Source organism: Parambassis ranga, chromosome 12 (genome assembly GCF_900634625.1).
Source record: "Parambassis ranga chromosome 12, fParRan2.1, whole genome shotgun sequence".
Classification (NCBI taxonomy): Eukaryota; Metazoa; Chordata; class Actinopteri; family Ambassidae; genus Parambassis; species Parambassis ranga.
The window spans coordinates 6,948,951-6,973,974 of NC_041032.1; the positions used below are offsets into that span (position 1 = coordinate 6,948,951).

Here is a 25,024-nt window from a genome sequence, read left to right on the forward strand (position 1 = left end):
TTTCAGTTAAACTTATCATTGTTGAATCAAATTAAACTTTGCTTGGAGTTGCAAATAAAGCTGTGCATGAGAGAAAGAGTCAAATGTAGAATAACATTTTGCCCTTGGGTGATAAACATTATCTTGAGATTTACCTGTCACAAAGGAAGTGTCTTTGTTTAGCTTGGTCAGGCTGTAAAGTGCTTAATGTAGTCAAATGTATTCAGATTCACTGGTGGTAAACACTCATCTGATTGTGTTGAGCTTTCCATCCATTATGTCAGCTTCAAAGTAAACTGCCATTACCAATCTCAGATGAGGTTAACTTGGACCGCCGGCCATGCACTACTTATAAAAAGCCTGAAGATAATTCAGACTGGATCAGAAGCCTTAGCCTTGGTAAATCTTATATTGAAGATTGCTGTGCTTTGCAGCCACTTTATTTTTGGGGAAAAAAAAGTCAAATGTATGATTTGAAGTCGGCATTTATACTTCCAGAATTCTTTGATCTTTTATCACATTATAAATGGACTTATTATTTATGATATTCATATCGCACCAGATTTCAAATCTTTTTTTTCTGAATGAATGCCTGACATGACAATCCATCACCATAATTCCTCCATTGTGTTTGTCCTTTTCAGTGCCAGAAGTGCTTTGCTCCCAATCTGTAGCCCACAGCCTGCATCACTTCTTTGTATTTATTCACCCTTCTATTTGATATCAGACTGTTTCTTATCTTATTTTATCTACTGTAAAGAGCTTTGCAGATACCACATTCTTATATATTCAGTTGCACCACTTTGCCATCTCATATTTCTGGAAAACTTTTGCAAGAAATTCTTTGAGAAGTAAGTAGCATATAAGAAAGATGAAAATAAAGAAATATTTATAAATGCATATAAAATATGGAATATACAGTACCATAGCCCACCATAGTCCACATGAACTTGTATCCTAAATTCACTCCACTGTCATCAGTGTGTTTCTTGCACTATTTTAATCCTGCTCATCAGTCACACACCTTCCTAAAATGAGCCTGTAAGACATCAAGAGTGACTTACTATTTTTTAGCAGAGAAATGATGGAACGGTGCTGACTGACGGATAATATCTACACTCTAATGAGTACTTTTTGATGGCTGCTCCAAATTTATGTGAAGTTTTATGTGTCCTAAGACATCAGCTTTTTCTGAATGTTCCGTATTTCAGAAAGTTTGATGGATTGACATTGAGTGGTGTACAAAAATAGTCTGACCCACTATTTGAAACATTTAAAAATGGAAAATCTAGCCTGTCAATACAAAAGATTTTTATAGTGGATACTTATTATTGCTGTGATGGATGTAAAATCTATGAGGGCTGATTGGTTGATAAGTGCTAGGAGTCGATATTGAAAGACTACATTGTTTACACTATCTTTGGGGACTTGCTGAACTAATATTTCAATCACACACTTTTTCCAGCCTTCATGAAATGAGGTAAATACTTATTCTTCTTCTTCAGAAGGTGGTCCGTAGCAATGGTAGTAGTCTAAGGGTGTTCAGACAGGTGTTCAAAAGCATATTGCTAGATGACGGCACAGTGCTGTGTTGAATAATCAAACAAATCCAAAAAACTATTACATTTCTTTCATTCTGCATAATTATTCAAAAATCTGAACATGACTTGACTGTCTAACTCCAGTCTTTCTACCACAGGCCACAGTCTTGTCAATCACACCCTCCAAACAAAAGACAAAAAAAGGGAAAAAGTCTCTTTCTCTCTCACACGCACATCAAATCTCCTTCTAAAGATTAAATTATGCCCCCCTGGATAACACTCACTTTGTGTTACTGAGTGAAAACAGGGAGCATATTGAGGTCACCAGGGAGGCAACTGATCTTGCAGCACCTTTAACTGCTAGAAACACAGAGATAAGCCTTTTATTCATACCCTGTCTTTTCTCACCTGTTGGAAAAATTGCCAACTCAGCTGCAGTCTGTTGTGTTCACCCGGAGCCTTTTCTCTGAAGCACATAAAACTGCATCATTGTGTCCTGCCCAAGGCAGAGCACCGCTCCATCTTGCTCGCCATCTTTCTCTAGAACAGGCGGGTTTAAATCTTCTGTTGCTCTTGTTTTACTTTGCACATTTTCTCTTCTATTTTACCTTTCACTCACCTTCAGTCTGGTGGAGGACTGTTGGGACACACACATGAAGAGAGAGCATGGCAGCGTGGTTTTAAAAAGAAAAAAACCTAGAAGCTGAATTTGATTAAAGCAATTTGAAATGTTACAATAACCCAACTCCACAGGATATCATCCTCTTGTAAAGTTTTGCTGGAAGTGTCAACACATCCAGCAGACAAGGAGCCACATCAGCATTCATGTGGAGTTGTGTCTCCGCCCTAGAGATGAATGCAAATCAAATATGTCCACTGGCACAGACTCTACAGGCAGTTTATCTGGCTGCAGGCTAAAAGTGCCTACAATTCATTGCTTGGAGCAGTTTGATCTAGGCTTAACACAGAAGTATTGATTATTTGAGCTTTCCTAAAAAACAAAATTGTTGAAGGAAAGCTTCATTTCAAAGGTCAAACTGTGTATCAGCAGATATCTATCTTACTTCTTTAAAACTTTGAGTTAATGAAGGGATTGTGTAATATAAGTTCTTTCAGCTGGTCCTTATCCTTTTTAACATAATGCCCTCCAAGTGTGAACGTCTCACACACACACACACGCGGAGGCATATATTGTAGGAACATCTTGGATTAAGCTTGACACAGGGGTCAACATATGCTGTTACTGTAGCGAACACATGGCACCACTGTTTCAGTATAACACTCAGCCCACTGTCACACTCTTTTAACCAGCTACACGTAGCATCCATTTACATTTTAGGCATTCATTGTTTTTTGGGGGATTTATGTTGAAGGTATTTTACTTTCAAAGTGCACAAACATGATAACAGACAGTGTAAAATGTGAACATTACAGAGGGAATAAATTAATGTAAAAGTCAATACGGAGGCTAGAGTGAGGGATTATTGTGGAGGAGAATGTAACGGTTGGTAAATTATTTTCATAAATAAAAATACACATTCAACAATTTAAGGGCCTTTGTAAGTTGTCGCTCTTCTCAGGTTTTTTGGTTCAGCTTTTAAGTAAAGTGACCTTCATTCTGAGAGGAGAAAATGGAGATGAGGGGCCATCAGTCAGAGTTTAGGTAATATGCCATCTTCTGCACTACAGCAGTAAATTTCAGCACATCTTGTGTTCAAGCAAGGACCAGCGAGAAAGTATGCAGATGACTATATGAGCTAAGATACCAGATGCTGTTTATAGTGTCCACAAATATCTTCCCAAGGACCCCAGTACAAGCACTATATGTTAGGTCAAAAATACACAACATATTACGACTTAACTAGAGACTGACCTATACTGCGAGCATGTTGGTGCATAAGTTCAGCCTTTTCTGTCAGATATGTGACTTCCCCTCATCCTTTGCCTCCTTTCGCTTGCTGAACTAACCTGATTGGCTGAAGCAAAAGTCTTCAGCTTTAATTTTTCTAGTTAGATTCTGTAAAGCAATCAAATTCTGCCTTTTACTTGGATCTGCAAAAGCTCTTTCCTGAGCGTCTTCCTCATTTGGAATATCATTTGGCATAGCTGAATGAGGTAAAGCAAATCTGACAGTGATAATATTCCATGTGATTGGTGATTCGTGGGAGTGTAAGCGACTTTTGATTTGCAGTCATTGATTATCTCCTCGGGTATTTCCACAGAGACCGTCTTTACACTGCAGGGAGAAGTCATTGACATCCCTCAACTAGGTCAGAGCGGTCAGCGTCAGTGTAGTAAATCACACAAAGTACTTCACAGTTGGCAGAAAGTCTAATTCATCTTTCCTTGACTTTGAGGAAGTGGCTCAGAGGGAATTCTTGTTTGTGTGAACTGAAACAACAGGTGAGAAAAATGCATCTCAGAAAACTAGCATGTGTAGAGTCAGGTTAATTTTCACTTTTTTGCTACTGTTGTGCGATCAAACATGTTTGTGAGGCTGTGCAACCATCCCTTCGTGTCACCTGCAATCTTTTTTTCCTCCTGCTCTTTCTTATATCCTGTTTCTTTCACCTCTTCCATTTGCACAGGTGAGAGTAAATCCCTCATTTCTCCGGGAAATGGTGTTTGCTTTTAAAGCCTGCCGGTTTTGGTTTTTATGAGCTCCTTCCACACAAGCTGCCTGTCATAGCCTGCCTGTTATACCATCCCAGTGTAATGCTTTAAGTAAACGATTTCTCAGAATAAGCTGGTGATATAAAATGGAAAGCTGCTCCAACTGCTCTGCAGAATGATAGCATCACGGGTGAGATTGCATACACTCCCTGGGTGTTATGGAGAGAAACTGTTTAGAGAAATCTGCTTTGCTAAAAGCTATTGAATGAAGTGACACAGGGGCATTTTAATAGGAATTTGGCAAACCTAGAGATGTGTTTAGACGACAACAGTCGAGCTTTTTGTATGTGGTATTAGGAGATTTGTTTGGCTACATTTTAATCTTCAGCATCATTGTGTTTTAATTTAGTTTTATGTCCATATTTTATATCTAACATGTCAAAGTTTCTAAAAACTTCATGCAAAGTATTTTTGTACATAAAACCCAAACCTGCCATCATGTTTAAAATGTGTAATCGACACACACATACAGTACATACAAAACTACAATTACACTAACAATACATTAAAGAAGCACAAAAGAATTATCAACATTAGCAATACAAGTTCATGCTTAGATTTGTGATACAACCACTTACTGAAATGTACATGCTACGGTAAGAGAGCTAAGGATAAGTAGTTTGAATCTTTGAATAGACAGAGATGACCTTATTAGATGCAGTGTAATTCATAGTAGCTTAGCAGTGTATTTATGATGTAATAATACAAAGAAACCTTTCCTCACTTGAGAGCTGCTTTCAAAGTTGTTTTGCACTCTTTGCTGTAGTTAAAAAGCTTATCTATAAGCTGCATCTTATTCATCTCCCTATTGATCTTAGGATCTTAATTAACTGTATTAATCACTCAGTTGATGAAGATGTATATTTACTTTCCTTGTATAAGTACTTTCCTTTGAGTGCTACTGAATTCAGACTTGTTTTAAAACCTTTAAAAAAGTGAAAGCTCCAAAACATTAAAGAACAATGTAAACACAGAAGTGGCCACTTCTTTGGGTGAGAGTGAGGTCGTGGGGTTAAGCGCCTCCCGGTGACTCATTTCTTGCCAATAAAGGCTGAGGTCGAACGGACTCAGCAGCTGTTCATCAGTGAAAAAACAGAGGGAGGTTTTGTTAGATGGAGAATCCTCACAAGCATGAAGATGAAACAGGATGAGCTTTATGTCGGGGTTGGTGAGGACGGCAGGGTGAACGCTGACCTTTAGGAGAATCAGGAAGAGAATTCATCCCATCTGACAGGATGTGTTGTATGATGTTTGAATGACTATAATCTGCAACAGGAGGGAGAGATAAATACAGAAAGCCCTTTTTGTTTATTTGCTCAGTGTCCATGCACGTTGTGTGCTTTCATCTCTGTGGGTAGTATCATTCTTATTTTCATCAGAACATGCCGGCGTGCGTGAAGGATTGCCCAAACAGAGAACAGAGGCGAGGACTAGGCAGAAGCAGAAAAATGGAGTGAAGGAAAATGGCCAGAAATACCCTCCGTACCCTTTTACCTGATGCAGTAATTGGATTATAGTGGGCATGGAGCAGCATTCCATAACAAATGAGTTTCATTTTATTAATAATGTTATGCAAAAAATAAAACGTCAGATTTTACACCCACTTTAATAGTTATTGACAGTGTTTAAGAGAGCTTAAGAATGTGTGAACTGTTAAATTACGGTGAGAGGTCTGTATGAATTGATTTTCAGCTCATAAGGAAGTGTGGATAAAATACTAACTGGATTTGTTTTTCTTTGGGATGAGGTGTCAAGGTTCATCTTCACAATTATACAATACTATCTACCTCCTTTGGACCTACTTGCACATGCTAATCTTTGTCTTCTTTCTTTTTGTGGTTTCTAAACCAAGACCTGAGTCCTACTTTCGTATCATACACATGTAAATGTGAGCTGGTATGACAGTAAAAGTTCCTTGAATCTTATGTGGAAGGTGTCTGCATAGATGACGACAGTACATGTAGCAACAACCTCTACATTTGTGGTTTTGTCTGCTCACTCATCCTGGGTATGTAGTGTGGAGACATGTTTCCCTCTGAGTTTCATTTGAATAGTTTATCATAGTGTATCAAACCATCCAGTATTTCAGAATAAACACACAATTCCTGTTTCTTTTGTTGTGAGAATCATCTTATCACCTATCTTTTTTTTATCATGCAGCCCTCTCAAGGTAGTCAAGGTAATCTGAGTTTCAAAACAAAAAGCGAATATTAGACTGCTGACAGACGGTTTAAAACATTTAACAGGTTCAAACAGAAGGTTGAAATGGTTTTGGAAGCCTTTGAACATCTTAGCACCATCAGTCCATCTTCAAAAATAACTGGTAGCTGCATAAAAATGATTATTGCTAAGAAAAAGTAACTATGGAGCTTCTTTTGTGTAGAAGTATGATGTTTTTTTATCCTGTTTTTTACATGGAGAAAGTCAGTGGTGGTAGTATACCTTTGTTTTTGCTGAATGAAGGAGGAGAAACGGCCTTCAGACTGGTGGCTATCGTTGCAACAATAGCTGGGTTTCCAACGCCATGTTTTTAACAGACATTTTGAAGTATCACATGAGAAAAAATGATATTAAAATGGAGAAACATTCCTCAGTCTTATTAAGAATAAAAACATTACAGTAGTTTTAGACGGTAAACGGAGAGATGCTGAAGCTGGCTTGGTTTGGTTCTGGTTCTTATAACCATAATAATGGCATTCATTGCATTTGTACAGTACGCGGCTGCATCCTCAGCTGGCCTGTGCGCTGTAGCAAGTTTTTCAGCATACAATCTATGCTGTGTATTTGCTGGAGAGGAGCATAAAACATACTGTGTCACTCTCTGCAATATTACAGCAGCAGGGTGGTTTAAAGCCACCCTGTGAAAAGCAGTGTGTAATTAAAAGTGTATCTTCTTACTGAGGCAGACACAGTATATGCTTACAGATGGGACATATAAATATGTTACATAATCACTGTCATTATGTACTTTGCTGTTTTTTTGCATGTGCTGCTTCCATTAATCCGATGTATCTTTTCTTTCCGGCTGGGTGGCCACTAAACTGACGAAATGGAAGACTGAAAAAAAAAACTTATATAATTTGTGAATTATAAAGGACAGATGATGACACAAGGGAAGAAAAAAACGAAAACAGTTGTGTTCACCAATAGTTTTTCTCATTGAATATATTAGTCTTTGTGTACTTATGTATTCATTCTTTCATCTTTAGTCTGCTGTTGCAGAAAGTTCCTCTGCACTGCTTCATTTCTAAATGAAAACAACTGTGGGAGATCAAAGTGTTTCATTAGGAAGCTGATACAAATCTCACACAAAAAGGTGCTATATGTCAGACAACAACACATCCACAACGCATAGCAACAACAAAAGCAGTTTGAATTATCTGAATTATCATACAGTAATTGTGGTCTCATATTGCAGCTCGTTATGTCACGGCTCATCCATCACCTTCTTGTCTGTCAGCATGACGACTCCCTCAGTGTTCTGGCCGACCACGTCTCTTGTCCATTGCGACCACAAGAACGATAACAAGGACCAGCTGACAAGATCGGCTTCATGTTACTGTCTCTCAGCTGCTCCCTGCTGCTCTGTTCTCATCAGTCTACCTTCTTTCTTTTTCTTTCCTTTCCCCCATGCTTGTGTTGTGTAGGGAACTGATTCAAATCATGTCCACTGCCTGACCTCATGTCAAGATGTGCAGGAGCTGGAGAGGGGGAGGCAGGCGGGAGATGAGATAAGGGAAGAATGAAATAGATGCAAGATTGAGGTATAAATAGAAAGATGAATTATCTTCGTAATTGAAGCTGTTTTAATAGTGGAGGTTTATTGTACATTGTTTTATTCCGTACAGCGCTGCGACCATAATAAGAATCAAAACGAAGTGATCGGCTGAGAAAAAGCAAAGTGTCCTAGGTGTGCTATGACCAAGAGAAAGTTCGTTCAAGATATGCATCTGTGCTAACCTCTTACGTGATAGATAGCAGACATATATGCTGCTGTCAAGGAATCCATCCATCGGTTTATATAAAACCTCTTTAAGATGATTGGACTCTTCTTGCTACCCCAGAATCTTTTCAGTGATTGCACAGAAGCCAGTCTTTGTGGAAACATAATAGAAAAAGTAACACTCTAATATTAATCAATAGCTATTATTCTCCCCGCACTTTCAGTGTATCCTCTCTAAAATTGATTCAGATTGTGTGTTTTTGTGTTTATTAAAGCAAAAAAAGCACGTCTGGTTCTCATTTATTTCTGCTTAATTAATTCCTTGTTGTTCTATTCATATATAAGACATGGCAAGTCTAAGTTTGGGTGTAAACTTTAGAGCTGTTTTTACTGCCTTTGTTAAATTGAAAAGCAGCTACTTTGTGTGGTTTTGTAGAGAAAGAGGCTGTTGTGTTGACTTCATGTCATTCAAATGGGAAACAGTTTTTTAACAATGGAAACAGCAATGAATGGACCGAGGGAACTCATAAAACCACTGGAAACAGGCTCTCGTTGTCTGGACTGAACGCTCGCACTTGGTAGCAAAACGCACGCATGGAGATGCAGCTTGTCACACACTGTCCTATCTAAAGAAGGTCAGATGGAATAAGGCCAATAGAAAATGTGGGGTGCCCTTTGTTTGTGTGTGTTTGTGCATCTTTCTTTTTCTTTTTTTTGCTCTCTGGTCAATGTTATTCACGCAGCTCATGCATGACTCACATCTATATTCACTCTCTCTCTTTCATGGTGTGTGAAATCACAGTCAGTGGTTTGGTTTGATGCTTACAAGGCTGTACAACAGAAAGCTCCCTTGAGCACGAGTAGATCTTAAGAAGCCCCTCTGATCAGAGGTCTCCCATCTTCCCCTTTTCTAGCTCAGTTTATCTGATGTGTCTCCCTGTAGTGTTTTGGGGGGTTAAGTTCTGTTTTTTAGACACACTTCGGTCTGCACACGCATGCTCTCAGACAGTCCCAGTCATCTTTGTGAACAGTAGACAGACCTGACAGTAAGATTGATGACACAGTTTGGGGTTCTTGACAGCACAGCACAGTGACTTTGTTGTGTGTCCACACACATACCAGACACTGGAGTGCCACTTTCTAAGAAAGAAAAGCCAAAAAGATTTTGATTATGGCTAATAATCCTGCAAAATTTAAGATCAGCGCCAGTGTTTCTTTTCTTTAACCTATAGTTTTGGAGTTTTTGTCCGTCTTATACACAATATCCACACTGTTGCTTGCTCACGCTAGTTCACATAGATGTGGAGTATAAAGATCATTTCTAGAGATGTACACAGCAACAGATGAAATATATATATAATTATATTATTCAAATAGAATCTTTAAATCATTACTATAGTTTTCTTCAGCTTTTCTACAAACTGTCATTTTAATCTTATGTCAATCCTGTTAACAGGCAGGTAGTCAATGAATTAAATAGTAAATGTATTGATCACACCCTGCGATGGACTGGTGACCTGTCCAGGTTGTACCCCGCCTCCCACCGTAGATAACTTGGATGGGTACCGGCCCCCCGTGACCTTGCACTGCAGGAAAAAAGCGGGTTCAGATGATGGATGGATTGATGTATTGATCACCAGAGCCTTACTGAAGCAACTATTAGAGAGCAGAAACAGACTTGATCTTGATTGGGGAAGAGTGTGGCAATGGTAGACACACTTCTTGATCCCATAATGAGTCATTGATTATTGAACTTTTTAGGCTACATTACTGGTGTTAAGGTCGATGGGTCTGTCATTACGTTTATCAGCTGCAGTCTAATACAGCTTCTATTTAGTGACTGTCTGCATGCTAACATGCTAAACTAAGGGGCTGACCACATTCCATGCTGCAGAGCTCAGTCTGTTTTTCTTCCTTCTCTGGAAAAGTTTTCCAGCATTATTAAACAATGTCTATGCATTAATTAAGACATGTTTGTTGTTTCTAAAATGCAGTAATACAATAAGTGGTGAAGTGTAAGGTTTTTTAATACATTTTTTTCCCTCCAAACCGATAATACTGTATGTCAAGGACAAGACATATAACAGTGCAGCCTCCACATTTCTCTTTTTGATAACCTTGTGCAAAATGTAACAAAGGAACCTTGTAGGCTATTTCTTTGCTTGTTTGTTGTGCAATGTTTCTGCTCATAACGAGAAATGTAAACAATCTATACTTTCATTCCAACCACAGCCGGGCCTGAACTGAAAGCTGACAGAACACAACAAAAACAGATTGTTCTTCTGCACGGTGAAATGCCATCAGGCCTGGTCGAGTGAGTTTTGTGAGACACAGGATAATGGGAATTTAGACATTGTTTTGTGCTACGGTTTTCCGCGCCTGTGTTTCTTAATAACGCACGATTAAAGAAGCCTCAGCCATCTGCATCGGCCTCCTCGTGCTGCTGTTAATCACAGATTTAGAGAGAATAAACTCAGACAGGCGGCTTCAGCACTGTCATCATATACACAGCAGTTTTTCTCTCTGGAGGGCAGCAGAGATATTTATCTTCACAAGCTACCTTTTTTTCTGACATTTTTTTGTCTTTGAATCAAATGTGGCTTTTAGTGTCATTAAATGACTTCTCTGGATTTCTTCTGCGCCAAACTGACGTGTTTTAAATATACATTTAAAGTAAAAGTTAGCAGTACCTAGACTGCCACCATACAAAGACAACAGAAATGTCATTAATGCTCTCATCAGTTTTATTCCATGTCTGCCGTTTGTTTTCCATTCCACCTTGGTGCTCCATTGTGTTTCTGTGATTACAATTACACTAAATTGCCTCTGTGTGAAATGTGCCACAAATATTGCCTTGCATTTTTGCTTCTGTACGACAAAGACGGCACTGAATGATTGTGACTCTCACAGTGGATCCAACACCAGCTGATGTGCAGAAATTGCTCATTTCTAGTCAAAAGGTTCACTAATGCATACAAGATGAGCTGTTTTATTTTTGGGATCACATGCAGGACGGTGCTGAAGTGAAGCCATCCATTAAATAAACTAGGTTTAAGTGACTTGCCGAGGCAAACCTTGGGCGAGAAGCTGCATGAAATAGCAGCCGCAGGGGTGTTATAAATATATATATATATATATATATATATATATATATATATATATGTGACCTTGTGCACGTTTCCCAGTGAGACATGGCGAAACCAACATGGAAATATAACAACAAGGATCAATATTGACTCTTTTTTCACCCCTCCTGCCAGAGTCTCAGTGCGCTGACATTGAGTCACTGAGAGGTGGATTGCTTTTGAACTTTTAAAGTGCTTACCTAGAACCTCCTGCTCAGCAATACCTGCCCCAGAATCTCAATCCCTTTGACCCGGTCACACGTATACCTCAAGTCACCCACAACAAGCTGAGCCCCCAACGCTGCTCAGATTTCTGAATCAGCCATTTCTTTTCACAGCTGCTCTTTTTCAAGCAGGATTTTTTTTATCTTTCTGACCTTCTTTTACCATGTGAACAGTATATATCTCAATCATAAATTCATACCATAAGCCACCATTTATAGCAGGATTCAACCACCTAGCATGAGCACGGATACTAAAAGCACCGTCACCACACAGACAGTTAATTCTGTTTTATTAGTAATTGAAAATAGACGAAGACTCCCTGACATTTTCAGGACAAACATAAGGTAACGCTTGGGCCATCTTATTTTTTAATGTACTGTGGAATTGCATCTAATATATGTATATATATGTATATATGTATATATATGTATATATATGTATATGTATATATATGTATGTATATATATATATATGTATATGTATATGTATGTGTATATGTATATATGTATGTATGTGTGTGTATATATATATATATATATATATGTATGTATGTGTGTATATATATGTATGTATGTGTATATGTATATATATGTGCATATATATATATATATATATATATATATATATATATATATATATATATATATATATATACGTATATGTATACATATATATATATACATACATATATATATATATACATATATATATGTATATATATGTATGTATGTATGTATATGTATGTGTATATATATGGTTATACACAACACATTGGACCTTGTATGTTACATACACAAACTTGATATGAAATCGCCTTCTAAGTTGTCATCCAGGCTGTTATTTTGCCTGTTGTTAGGCAACGTGCACAATGAACATGGTAGATATCAGTAATAACAGACAGTTTTGCAAAAAGCAAAAAATTCTTTAGCCTGTTCACTTGCCCCAGTCTTGTCAAGAGAAAATAGCTGCCTCGCTATTGATCTTTGTCACTTTCCTTTGACGAGTGCTGATCTGAAACCCATTACAAAAACGGACCTGTCGGGGCCATGAGGCTATGAGATCATGGGGTGAGGCTGAAACAAATTGAGGACAAGAGAGAGATACAAGAAAAACAGTCCGGATCAATAAGAACAAGAAAGACGGTGGATTTCACTGTAATCTGGACCGTTATAATTGACACAAGGTGAAAATAAACCTTTAGAGAAGGAGTTACAGAATCAAATTTAGAGTGAGAACATAATGTGTTACACACAACAAACATAAACGTGGTTAGACAGATGAGACAGCTGGACATTTCACAGCAGGGAAAGCACAGAAGAACATCAATGATGGCTGTCTACCATCTATTTGTTTTCACTTGGTAGATACCTTATTTTGTAGCTTGTCACAGAAGCACACTAATAATTGCTAACTTTAAAAACAACCACATTCTATTTAGAGGTCCCTGATCCTGAGGTCATGCAGATTAACTCAGTGTCATTGTTTATTAAGAGCACTGATGGAGCTGAAATGAGTTGTGTTGCTCAATTTCTTATGAAATAGTAAAATGGGTTTACAAAATGAAATGAAATAATAATAAAAATCCACCTCTACTCTAGTGCACTGTGTATGCAGTACATGTTTTGTTAATACAGATGTGTCCCACAGCAGAATTGTGTGTGTGTTTGTGTGTTAATGTGCTCTGGCAGAAAAAGCTCAGGTGTTACTAATAACATTATTGATGGTATGTCAGCTGGAACGTTTGGAAGTGTAAGCCCAAATGTACTTGGTTCCAAAGTTACGCTCCACTGCTCGGGTGTAGGAACATTTTGGGCTTAATCCAAATGAAAGAAGCATCCCATTCATTTTTTTTTTACAATAAAATTTCATCATCCAACAAAATAAAAACTTTTTTGAAAGCGTATACTTACAAACAGATGGACACAAAGTATTCAAACACAGTAAGCATGAACAGGTAGAAGCTCTGGAACAATATGGAGTTCTTGAAATGTCTGAAATGACGACTCTGTGTCTACTGTTTCCCCTTTTCCAGGACTGGCTGAGTAAGTTCGGCTACCTCCCGCCCCCTGACCCAGTGACTGGCCAGCTTCAGACCAAGGAGGCCCTGACCAAGGCCATCAAAGCCATGCAGAAGTTTGGAGGACTGAAGGAGACCGGAGTGTTTGGTATGTGCGACTTAGTGTGTATATAAGAAAATATAGGAGTCAATATCACCGACATACAAAACCCTTTAAACATGAGAGAACTCATTTTCATTTTAGTACTTATTTATTGAATAGCATTAGATTGCACAGCTGTCTACCCACCATGAGTCACCTTGTAAACATAAATCACACACACACGCAGAGTAAAACGACACCACAGCTATGTACCTATGGAATGTGATTGATAACTCTGCTGTGTGTAAATCAGAAGTTTATTGATTGGTGTGCATCCCACCACTCTCTCTGTACACACTGTATTTTACATAATGGCACCTGCACACTGTAATGCTCCTCTACAAATATTATCATTCTTTATAATGCACAGCACTACTCTACTCTCATATATGTGACTAGAAAGCAGTGTGTGAAATGAGGAGAACAGGTCTGTGTGTGCTTGTTAGCTAGTGTGATGAAAAGTGTGCGTGTCTTCATGCCAGTAAAAGAGCACATGTATGATTTATGGCCTCTCTTTACCTTCTGTACAGGCATATGATATATGCATATCTAAACATGATAATAATTACACAAAGTGACTGTATCAAAGATAGATTTTTGTGGATTTTAGTTTAGTTTTTTTTTGGTTGTCAATAACTGGTGATTGTTGAGATAATAATGTGATAAATTGGGTCAGATTTAGGGTCACATCCTGAATATGAATGAGACAATATCAGGATAATTATGCGCATGTAAACGCTCTCTATGATAACACATCCTGAAACACTTCTTTCAAGCAAATCTGGTGATGGTCCTCTTCACATATGCTCCTCATGTAGAAACATATTATGTTTTCACTAATTTTCTTTGAATAAAAACCTAATAAAGCTGTAATTATGGCATGCATTTCCATTCGTTTTGCATCACAATCACCTCTCCTCCTCTCTCCTCTCCTTCAGACCAAGCCACTCTAGGTCTAATGAAAACCCCCAGATGTTCTCTGCCAGATGTCTCAGAGGCCGATGTGACAATGGGCCGCAGGAAACGAAGCTTGAACCCTCCAAATAAATGGAACAAGAGGCACCTATCATGGAGGTATGGGATATCTGCAGATACAAAAATACAAAATCCTACACTTGTAACTGTGCTGAAGGCAAAAGGTTGCTTCACATAGTTAAGACTTCCAAATCTACAGACAGATATGTGCTTAAAACCGAACAGCCGTGTGTTTGGTTTTGGCAGTGAGAAGCATCTTACTGTTGCTTGGCAACCACATAGGCTATCAGAGGATTTCTGCTAGCTGTTATAATTAATTGCAGTATTGTTCAGTGTGACAGGAAGCATTGTACAAATATGAAACCTGTTTATAGTATAGTAATATCACAATGATGTGACGTGTGTATGCATGTAGGATCACAGCTTAGGTTTTCTGGCAACATTTTTTTAACATTAACTCCACTGCTGGAAGCAAGTACAGGAAGTCACCTACCACTGCTGAAAGAATTCAAGGTTTAATGAACTGCTGGCATGTTTGTTCAGCCTGTTTCGAATGGGAATAAATAAGTTATACTGTATATTTCAGCCCGGTCCAACTCATTCTAACAATGCTGGAAGCACAGTTTTCTCCATCTGTACATCCTAAAACACATTGGATCTAATATGACAGAATAGATCTAATATGATTCCCCACTGTGGAAATTCCTGCTTTCTCGAAGAAACATGCCTCATGTTGTTTTTTGTATTTTACAAAAACAACATGAGGGTTGGAGTGGATATAAATACACAGCATACAAAGAAATAAAATCCTGTTGGACAGACGTCCAATCCTGATTGAGTAAGTAAGAGTTTTGACATAATTACGTCAATGCAGGGACTTAGCTGTATGATTCCTAAAGAGCGAGGCCATTGCCACAGAGTCACTCCGCTGTTTATACATGATAAAATAATATGGGCATGTTAAAAGCAGCTGGACCATCTGTCAGGAATAGAGCTTAGTATTGCACAGCAAAGGAGGAGGCAGTGAAACATATGGTTGGACTGTGCTGATTCACACACACTATCAGGGCTGATTCAACAAGGAGATGATCTAAGGTGGCGTGTCAGGCAGTTTGTGTTCCCTTGCAGCAAGCTTCACATAATACATAAAATACGCTTACTACACACGCACACAGAGTGACACTCAAATACAAAATGCACCCACACACTCTCCCCCTCCCATGTGAGGTTGGATTTGGATCTGTGTGCTCTCTCTTGCTGCTGGTGAGAGGTCTTTTTAAAGGGTCAGCGCTTCTTAGTCAGCCACAACTTTTTATTATATCTCCCTTTTGCACTCTTGGCTTATTCATGAGTAGTGAATCTCTCAGACTTTACCCAGCAGTATTGCTGCTAAAGAGGAGCTTTCAAACTGTAATGTTGCAAATATGGAGTCACTCACAACTGTTTGGTCTGGCCATTAAATTGAATTCTTACATTCATGATATGATGTCCTTGTTTCATCGTCATTGTTAAAAAAAACTTCTCCCATTGGAACGTCAGCTGTAGTTAGTGTTTTTGGCCCTAATTAACACATTAAAAATGAATCCTGCTATGCAAAAAGCATATTTGGATTTGTACTGTGAGCCTGTTGCCTTATGAATATATTCATTTATTTAAACACATTCTAACTTTTTATTATACTTAAATACTAACATCTGCAAAATGAATCACGGTTGGATGAGTTAATGAGATTTTCTGTGACACAGTAAACTTGTGTTTGCACGTTTCTTCCATTATTTAACAATTGTTCGACTTGTTGTTCAATCGTTCCTTCAGACATGATGCGAGGTTTATTTACAGCCAATGTGACGTGAGGTGTTTTCTTGCCATGAGATGCAGCGTGTGTACCTGACAGCTGGAACACGCTGCAACAGACAGGTAGCTCGTGAAAATCGTAGCAAAGCCTTCAAAATATAACATGCTAACACTTTATAAAGAAAAGGAGTTTAGACCATTGTAAGCATGTTCACAGCACTTCAGTTCAGGTGTGAAGAGATGCCGGATTCATTGCTTTTATATGGGGTATTTTTGTTTGTTTGTGTTGTTGTCTGGATGAATGACGAACTATTCATTTATTTTCAACGCCACCTATTCCATCAAGGTTGTGTAACAGAGATGATCAGGCCTCTCTGTCCCCCCTCAGCAACACTCTCCAGCTCCCTCCTGGGATGATCCTGAGCTGCTCCTGGGCCAGCTGGCAGATATAATCCCTGTAGTAAGTCCTGGGTCGGCCCCGGGCCCTCCGCCCAGCTGGCTGTGATTAGTAGACCTCGAAAAGAGAGGTACCACGGGCATCTTTATCAGGTGCCTGAAGCACCTGAATGACTAACCAGTTTTCATATCAGGACATAAAGTCAACCTCTACATTATAAAGGAGCTGCTGTTTTGTTTGGTTGAGTGTGCATCTTAGTACAATGACTGCAATGAATCTGTTAAATGTAGCAATAATCTCATTGGTTAAACAAGCATTTACATACCTGAGTAAAGGCCTGATTTATTTCAGTCATACAAACCTGCAGCTAAAGAGAGCGGGGACACACAGGCCAGATGGGCCAAAGCAGCCTTCAAAGGAGTGATGAAAGGAGTAGGCTAATAGGTCTAAGGTAGGACAGAAGGAAAGCAAAATGAAGCAATATGTGGTGGAAAAGCAGGACATCAGGGCACTGGAGGATTGAAGAAACAGGTCAATAAGCAGAAACTTTTCAGCTGGTGGGAGCGAGGGGGTTGTTAAAAAGAAGAACAAAAAATAAACTAAAGCTGTTACTGAGAAAAAATGTGAGGATCGTGCAGGATAATGATGAATAAGTTACAAAGAGCACCACTGTGCTAATACACTTAACATTAAAAATGTCATCAACAATTGTTTAAAATGTTAATCCAAACCTTATCATTAACAAGGGCTGATACAGCAAATGAGGTCTTCAAGACAAACATAACTCTTCTTGCATGGTGGATGTTTTTGTACAGTACACATAATCATCAGTTCCAATGTCCATTTTTAAAGTGCATCTAATGACACTTAATGGAATAATCAGCTAGCTAATTAGCATGCCAACAACGGCACATCTCTGCAACACAATATTTCCTCATAGTTGGCTGAGTTCATTGTAAATATATTTAAAAAGTTTTGGAACAATCTCAATAATAACACAAACTCACATACTGTGTTAAATGTGAAAGTCACCCTGGCTGTCACACTTGTTCTAACGTTTTCCACTTGGCTGCATTAATTAGCAGACTATGGCTGGATGTGGGTATCATATTCCTTGATTTCCAGGGATACAGGTCTGTGTCATCCACCCAGGATCAGCCGAGCAGCTTCCTCAGCAGCAACAAAAGCTTTTGCTCACACTGCAACAGGGTTGACTTCAGAGGGATGAATCACTCGTCACCAGGGGCAGGATGGTTATAGCTTTTTGATAACCAATTACCTGCTGACTGTCCCTGTGGCTTTGCCTTGTTGAAATGATCTCCCAAATCACTTGAGGCTTTCTGTCAGATATACAGTCATTTTTTTTTTTTTTTTTTTGGAGGGGGTCGTGATATGACTGCACAGAGAGATGGGGTGGGGGGGTGGGGGGTTCTCGTAAGGGTCTTAGGTGGCAGCAATCCAGCATCACGTCGCACCTTCAACATCTGCTTCAGGGGACAAGCATGCTGAGTGCTTGTGAGGACCTGCTGTTTTTTATGACTGGAACATTTTGCTTTTTCTCATCACGCTCTTCCTCACTCGCTCTTTTGCTTCGTACTATAACTGCCAACCTACAACTGCCAATCACACGCCTCGCACTGCTTTCAGCCTGGCCTCGCTCCGCTCTGTGAAGTAAGGCTGCCTCTCTTTTCAGTCCGGCGATGCCACCTTTCTGCTCACACAGCTTTCACTTTTGTGTAACAGCCAAGATTTAACGAAACTGAGATATATATACAGACGTTGTGTTAAATAAAAACAGCCTCAAGGTCCTGCCAAGAAACAGATGGTGAATTTATTCCATTTTTTTATTATAATTGCTTCTGGATTATTTGTTGATTTAAGGTTCGTTCAGATGTTGAGAAACCTCTACATAGTTCAATATTTTAACTTTATTTTACTGTATTTTTACAACGTTTAACTGAAAATCTTCACACTGAAACATCCATTCACTGTTTAGATTTTTTCACCCTCTCCTTTAATTCAGCTCCAATGACACTCTTCTATTTAATCCAGGAAGAGAGCATTTACTGTATATTTCTCATCATATTTTCAAGAGAGTAAATTGTCCTCAAATGCTTTTATACACACAACATAATAGGCACGGTCCTGAGTAATTACATTCACTATCCCAATATATTCTAACTGAAGTGTCAGATTTTCCTACTCTGAGACAATATTGCATAATCTTTAATCAATCTGTGGCCACAAAAACTAATTTCTCTCCTCATTATATATTTATGACTCAGTTTGGCTAAAGACTTTTCCAAAAAAAAAAAAAAAATCAATTTATCAGATCAAACTTTTTCCAACACCCCTATAGCCATTCACATGCTAACTAAGAGATTCATTGGATTAAATTGCAATAATTAAGTTGTTGTTAATCTTAATAACCTTCCATTATCTCAGCTGTTTATCTCACAGCATGCAGCCATTTAAAATAACAGCATGTGTTCCGCCTGTATGGCCTTCCTCTCTCTCTTCTTTGAGCTCCAGCAGCATGATTTTTCTCTGTTGTAGGAGTATTATTTTTTATTTTTATTTTTTTATTTTTTGCTGTGCAGACATTGATTATACCCAAATAATACATTGCACGGAAAACTTTTCCACCCTCTTATTGATTTAAAGAAAAGCACATTTGAGCTGTCTCTGAAGTTGTCTTTATCCATTCGATAACATTAAGTTGTGAAGATTTTCTCTTTAGACATGAGAAGTTAAGAGAGCTGAATTTATTTTTTACTGATATAATTTCTCAGCATATTCTGCTTAAAAAGGATTATAGTGCTTAGTGTGTTATTGTTGTGTGAATATGTTAAAAACACAGTTTTCCAGCTGTTTGTGTTTTTTATGGATTTAATTGGACACAAAATGAGTCTCAGCCCCCGAGTGCAGGATGAGTCATCAACCTTTTTTCTGCATTATTACAAAAAACAATTAAGCCAGACATGTACATGCTTATAGTGCAAGACTATAGTGTCACTTCGATTTAATGATAAATAAAAAACAGAAATAGCTTTTAAAATATCACACATACTAAAACTAATTTAGGTAAACCTAAGACACCAAGATTTCAAATGATTTTTACCACAATCAGCCACATTGTTACTTGTCTATTTGTCTACAAATTTAAATGTTTAAAAGCATAAATATCTGCATAATGAAGAGCACTGTGACATTAAAATTTCATATTTCATCTCCCTGCATGCTTTGCTCCCTCATCCTTTCCTTCATTCCTCCAACAATGCCCCCCCCCTCTCTCTCTCTCCCTCCCGCCTCTCTTTCTTCCTCGTGTTATTTCCATGCTATTTGCCAGTTAAGCACCACAGCAAAAGATTTGCTGCCCGTCCAGGACTGCCTGCTTCAGTAGTGTCGGCGTGTTCTTTGATGTGAGCAGTTCTTTATGTAGGTATTAAATTTGATTGATGTGGAAGCGTCTGACAGTACACTCTGTTCTCAGATATTTATTTGTGAGTCAATGATGCGCACTCAGGAGCTGTGTTGCTGCTAAACAGCCCTTCAGATGCTGAGCCGCTGATGACCCCTGCTTTACTCTGCAGCCAAAATCTCTTACATCTGCACTTTTTTTTTTGTTCTACAAAACTCTGCTGGCTCGCGTCCTCGTCGCTCTCTAAGTGCTCATGAGTCACGGTTGTGAGACTTCCTGAAAGTGGACATTTATGTGGCGATAACACAGCCATATGCTTGATCACTCATAAGTTTGTTCCTCTAGAGCTGACCTGACAAAAGCATCTAGCGATATGACCTGGGAGTCTGTTAATGCCCTCACAAATTTGACCACAACTTTTGGCCGTCGTCATCACTTTGGGTTTTGTTTCCCCACAACCAACACCATTAAACATAGCTTCAAACTTTCTTCTATACTCCAACAATAACTTGAAGCTTAGCATAACAGGAAGTGGACGGTGGTGATGATAATAAGGGAGACACTAGGATGTGAAGCTGGGTTTTAATTAGCAGCAGTAGCAAGTGCTAGCATTGTTCTAAGGGTGTCTTTGCAGCAATAGTTTCAGGAAATATGGCCAATTACTTTACAGGAGTAAAGAGTGAGGGTCAATACTACTGCCACTTCTGCATGCGTAATACAAAGCTAGAGGGAGGACGCAATTAGCGGAGTTTGGCATGAAGACTATGGTAGAGTGGGCTTGTTGGAGTTCTTCCTCTTTCTCCTTGCCTCCATTTTCAGGCTTAAATTTCTCCACATTGACTAGACTATGCAGCAAGACTTGGATTTATTTAGGTAGGGGTCTACGAGCTAGGGTGATTCAAATGATTTCTGATATTGACAGAACCGTTAACAGGAACAGCTACATCAGAAATCAGCAGCTTTATTAAAATCAAAGCATGAGATTGACATGCTGCCAGGATCCACGTCCTGATCTCTGAAGATGATGAAATTTAAAGGCGGCTTCACACGGAAATGACACCTGCTTCATTTTTCATTCACCTATAGTCTCCTTATTTAAACACTAGCTGTTCCCAGAGGCTGCCCGGTTCATCTCAGATGCAGGGCAGGGATGCTCTGACCTTGGCGGACTTACCTGCAATTACCCACACACACACACACACATATAGACACACTCCCTCACAAGTTGATACACACACCATTTGGATGCACATACCTGCTTACACACTGACAATCCGTGCTCTGTGCTTCTCCATCTTTCTCTCTCATAAACATTCTTGCCGGGCAACCACACACCCTCGTCTGTTTGAATTAGGACTAATAAGCAGGTGAATTGTCACTGGAGGTTCAGCTATTTGCGGTGACCTTGGCTAACTGTGGTTAGCACTGAGGGTCAGTGTGAGCAAGTGGGCGGCATAGCCACATTATTTACAAACATATAAAGGCAAGAAGGATTCAGTCTGTACTGTACACCTTAAGTTTCCACACAGAACAGTAGATCTGATTAGATTTGGATGTGACTCACTGCATGCATTTGCATATTTCTAATGAAAATTCCAGTCTCACGCTACTACTTCCTTATCGCTTTGGGCTAACAATCCTAATGTGGTCCATGTGTTATGTGACAACATGTTGACATAGACATATTTGCTAATTAATACATTAATTAGCTGCACTAATGAACTCATTCGCATCACTGAACGTTTTAAAGACATTGCGGTTACAGCAGAGCAACATACAGCCACAGTAAATATCTGTTAATATAAGCAGAGTGTACGGATGTTGGCAGGCTGTGCTAGCCTTGAAAGGATTTTATTGGAGAAATGTGCTGTGCACAGTGACAGTTTCCTTTTTATCACAAAGTGGTGAACATGTTCATCTCCATTACCTTTTTTTTATTATTTGTTGATGTCTAATAATTTGTCTAATAATTCACAATTTGCAAAGACTGAATTGAAAAAAAACTGAAAAAAAGCATTAAAAGCAAAAGCTGACAAAGGTAAAAAGTCGTCACCTTGCATATAGGTTGTGTTTGGAAAAAACAAAACTTTAACTCAGATTTTGTGTTACCGTTTGGTGCTTGAGGCTGTGAATAGCATGCTGTGGCCAGTTTATACAAAACAAAAAACAAAACCAGCAGGTACAATAAAAATGTGAGAACAGACCTGAACCTCTGATTTAAAAACAATACAGAAATGGATCATACATGTGTCTGAAGAAGTGATTTAAAGGGTTATATGGATCTTGCTGGTGTTAGCTCCTCTGGCATGTGTTCACAAGTTTGACTTTGACAGTGAAGGGCCAGTTGACTCTGAGCTACAAGCCAAGACGTGGGTGCTCCTCCAAGCTCGTGTGGAGATGAAAGGAACCAAAATGTAGCTCAAGGCGAAAGTTATTGTGTCAGTAAATTACACTTTGACATCTTTTGCTGGTGAGAAGCATCAGCAGGTCTTCTGGAAAGCAAAGGATTTAAGGTGGATAAACAACCTTCTTAACAGGTGTAAACACAAGCTTGTTGGACAGGCTTCTAATGTTGGCTTGGCAGCGGACACGGGTAAGTTTCAAGTAAGCGGCAACCTTCAGGGCTGAGAAATTAAGCCCATGCACAAGTGTTGAAAACCTAGCAGCCTCTATGGGCTGGTTCCAAAAGTGAGTCAATCCCCATTGACTCCCAGGTTAAAATATTCAACTTCAACTGCAAAGAATCTCCCACAGAGGTTCAAAATGGCACTTAAGAAACGTTTGGATGATTTACTGTTTATGGTTACCAAGGTTGAAGTCAGATTAAACAACTCTCAGATTTTTTTGATTTGATGGTCATAGTTTTCATACAAACACTGATTTGCATAATCATCTTGATTTAATACAACTGTGAATCAGAATAGGGTTGCCTTAGCCAGCTTACTGATCGTGGATCTTTTAAGCAATGGATAGAGACTAGCTACTGCATAGATAGTTATAATAATGTATTTTGGTGTTATAGTAGTCCAACAGAAGGGTTTGCCAAGGTTGGCAATGATAAAAGGAAATGTACTGATATTAAGAAATTGTAATGTGTGCTATCAGTGATCAGTAAATAGATGAAATATTTGCGTCTGTTTTTAGATGTCAAATGGAGAACACAATAAATGTCATCACCTTGCATATAGATTGTGGTCAGATCTGCTTGATTGTGTGATTTTTCCAAACTGATAATCTGACCGGCAGGAGCTAACTTTACTGGCAACACAAAAGTCAGGATTAGGCAACAATGCTATAAATCCTGAAAGATATTCATTTAAGATTAAATTTTTTTATTAGATTTTTTCTCTCTTTATTCTCCTTTAGAGTGAGGACCTTTCCTAAGGATTCAGCCTTACTGGGCAGGGACACAGTCCGGGCCCTGATGTACTACGCCTTGAAGGTCTGGAGCGACATCGCGCCTCTTAACTTCCACGAGGTGGCGGGGAGCGACGCAGACATTCAGATTGACTTCACAAAGGCCGATCACAATGATGGATATCCCTTTGATGGGCCAGGGGGCACGGTGGCACATGCATTTTTCCCCGGAGAGAGATTCACGGCTGGGGATACACACTTTGATGATGATGAGGCCTGGACCTTCAGATCTCCAGGTAAGAAACATTTACTCAGTGCAACACTCATGTGCATGGATTATATAATGTAATAACCGAGAGGCTGAATCAAAATATGTGTGTAAGATATACAGTAGAGCGATATTCTGGAAAATATCTAAGCTCCCAGGGTGCAGCACAGTAAGGGGACTGAAACAGCTGAAATTGTTTGAACTTCCATACACACTGAGGGTCGTATATTCAAAACTAGAACGCTGACTGTACTGCGGAGCCAAGCTGTGCCTCTACGTTCCAGTTTCTATAATTAATATTTCATTTGTGAGAGAACTAAGAATATAACATACAATGCCTTCAGTGTGTTGAGTAAAGCAGTGTTGATCGCTATCTCAAGCTTATTAGGGGGCATGAAAGGACTTCCTTTAATTTCCTCTAACAGCCACAAACAAACAGCCTGCTGGAATATGCTACTGATACACAAGAAGGTTTCAGACGCTTATTTTAACATGAACATTACTGTCTATTTTAGTGTAGTTTTAAAGATATTAACATATTCTACCTGGCATGGTGGTGAAAAGTTAATTTGCTGACTGTTGGACCTTTGATTCAGAAGAACTTGTCAGCCAGAGATTAGTTGTTTTTTCTTCGTTAGCAGCTTGGAGATACAAGTCATTTTAAAATGCAGGACTTCAAAGATAATTTAAATGCTAAGATTGATGGGCTGCTTATTAAAGCAGCAGCAGCAGAAGCCGGACCTGTTTGCTTAAGCCTTGGACCACACTGTGTGGTACAACAGCTGAGCTTTCCTCCACTAAACTGCATCATCAGCATCACTGTACTCGAAGGAGGGTTCTGAGATGTGCTTTTGTCATCTAAATATTGACGCATAACTGTTTTACATCGGCCGATGCAAAGCCAAATGTAAGATGTCAAACAAAAACCATCTGTGCAAAGAATTCTGAGAGTACTCAACTTTGATGGAAGACAGCCCTCCCGTGTTAAAAACACAGCCTGTCACAGTGAAGGAGAGTGAAAAGATGTGACTCATCACACCTTGTTAGATTAGTTCCTGCTTTCAAGGCTGCATTTTTTTTTTTTTTTTTTAAGCCGTGATGAAGGGGAAAGTGCGCATCAAATGAAACACATCGGACTTTTCCATTTGTAGGTCGGACATTTGCCTC

General features: G+C 39.0%; 1 protein-coding gene across 1 annotated transcript in view; it reads left to right on the forward strand.

Moving 5' to 3' along the window:
* The window catches only part of LOC114443885 (matrix metalloproteinase-17-like), a 58,131-nt gene that overhangs the window by 19,099 nt on the left and 14,008 nt on the right, over positions 1 to 25,024 (forward strand). The window contains exons 2-4 of the mRNA XM_028418233.1: positions 13,519 to 13,651; positions 14,584 to 14,719; positions 23,599 to 23,885. Coding sequence (XP_028274034.1) covers positions 13,519 to 13,651; positions 14,584 to 14,719; positions 23,599 to 23,885 — 556 coding nt within the window. The remainder of the gene's footprint in view (positions 1 to 13,518; positions 13,652 to 14,583; positions 14,720 to 23,598; positions 23,886 to 25,024) is intronic.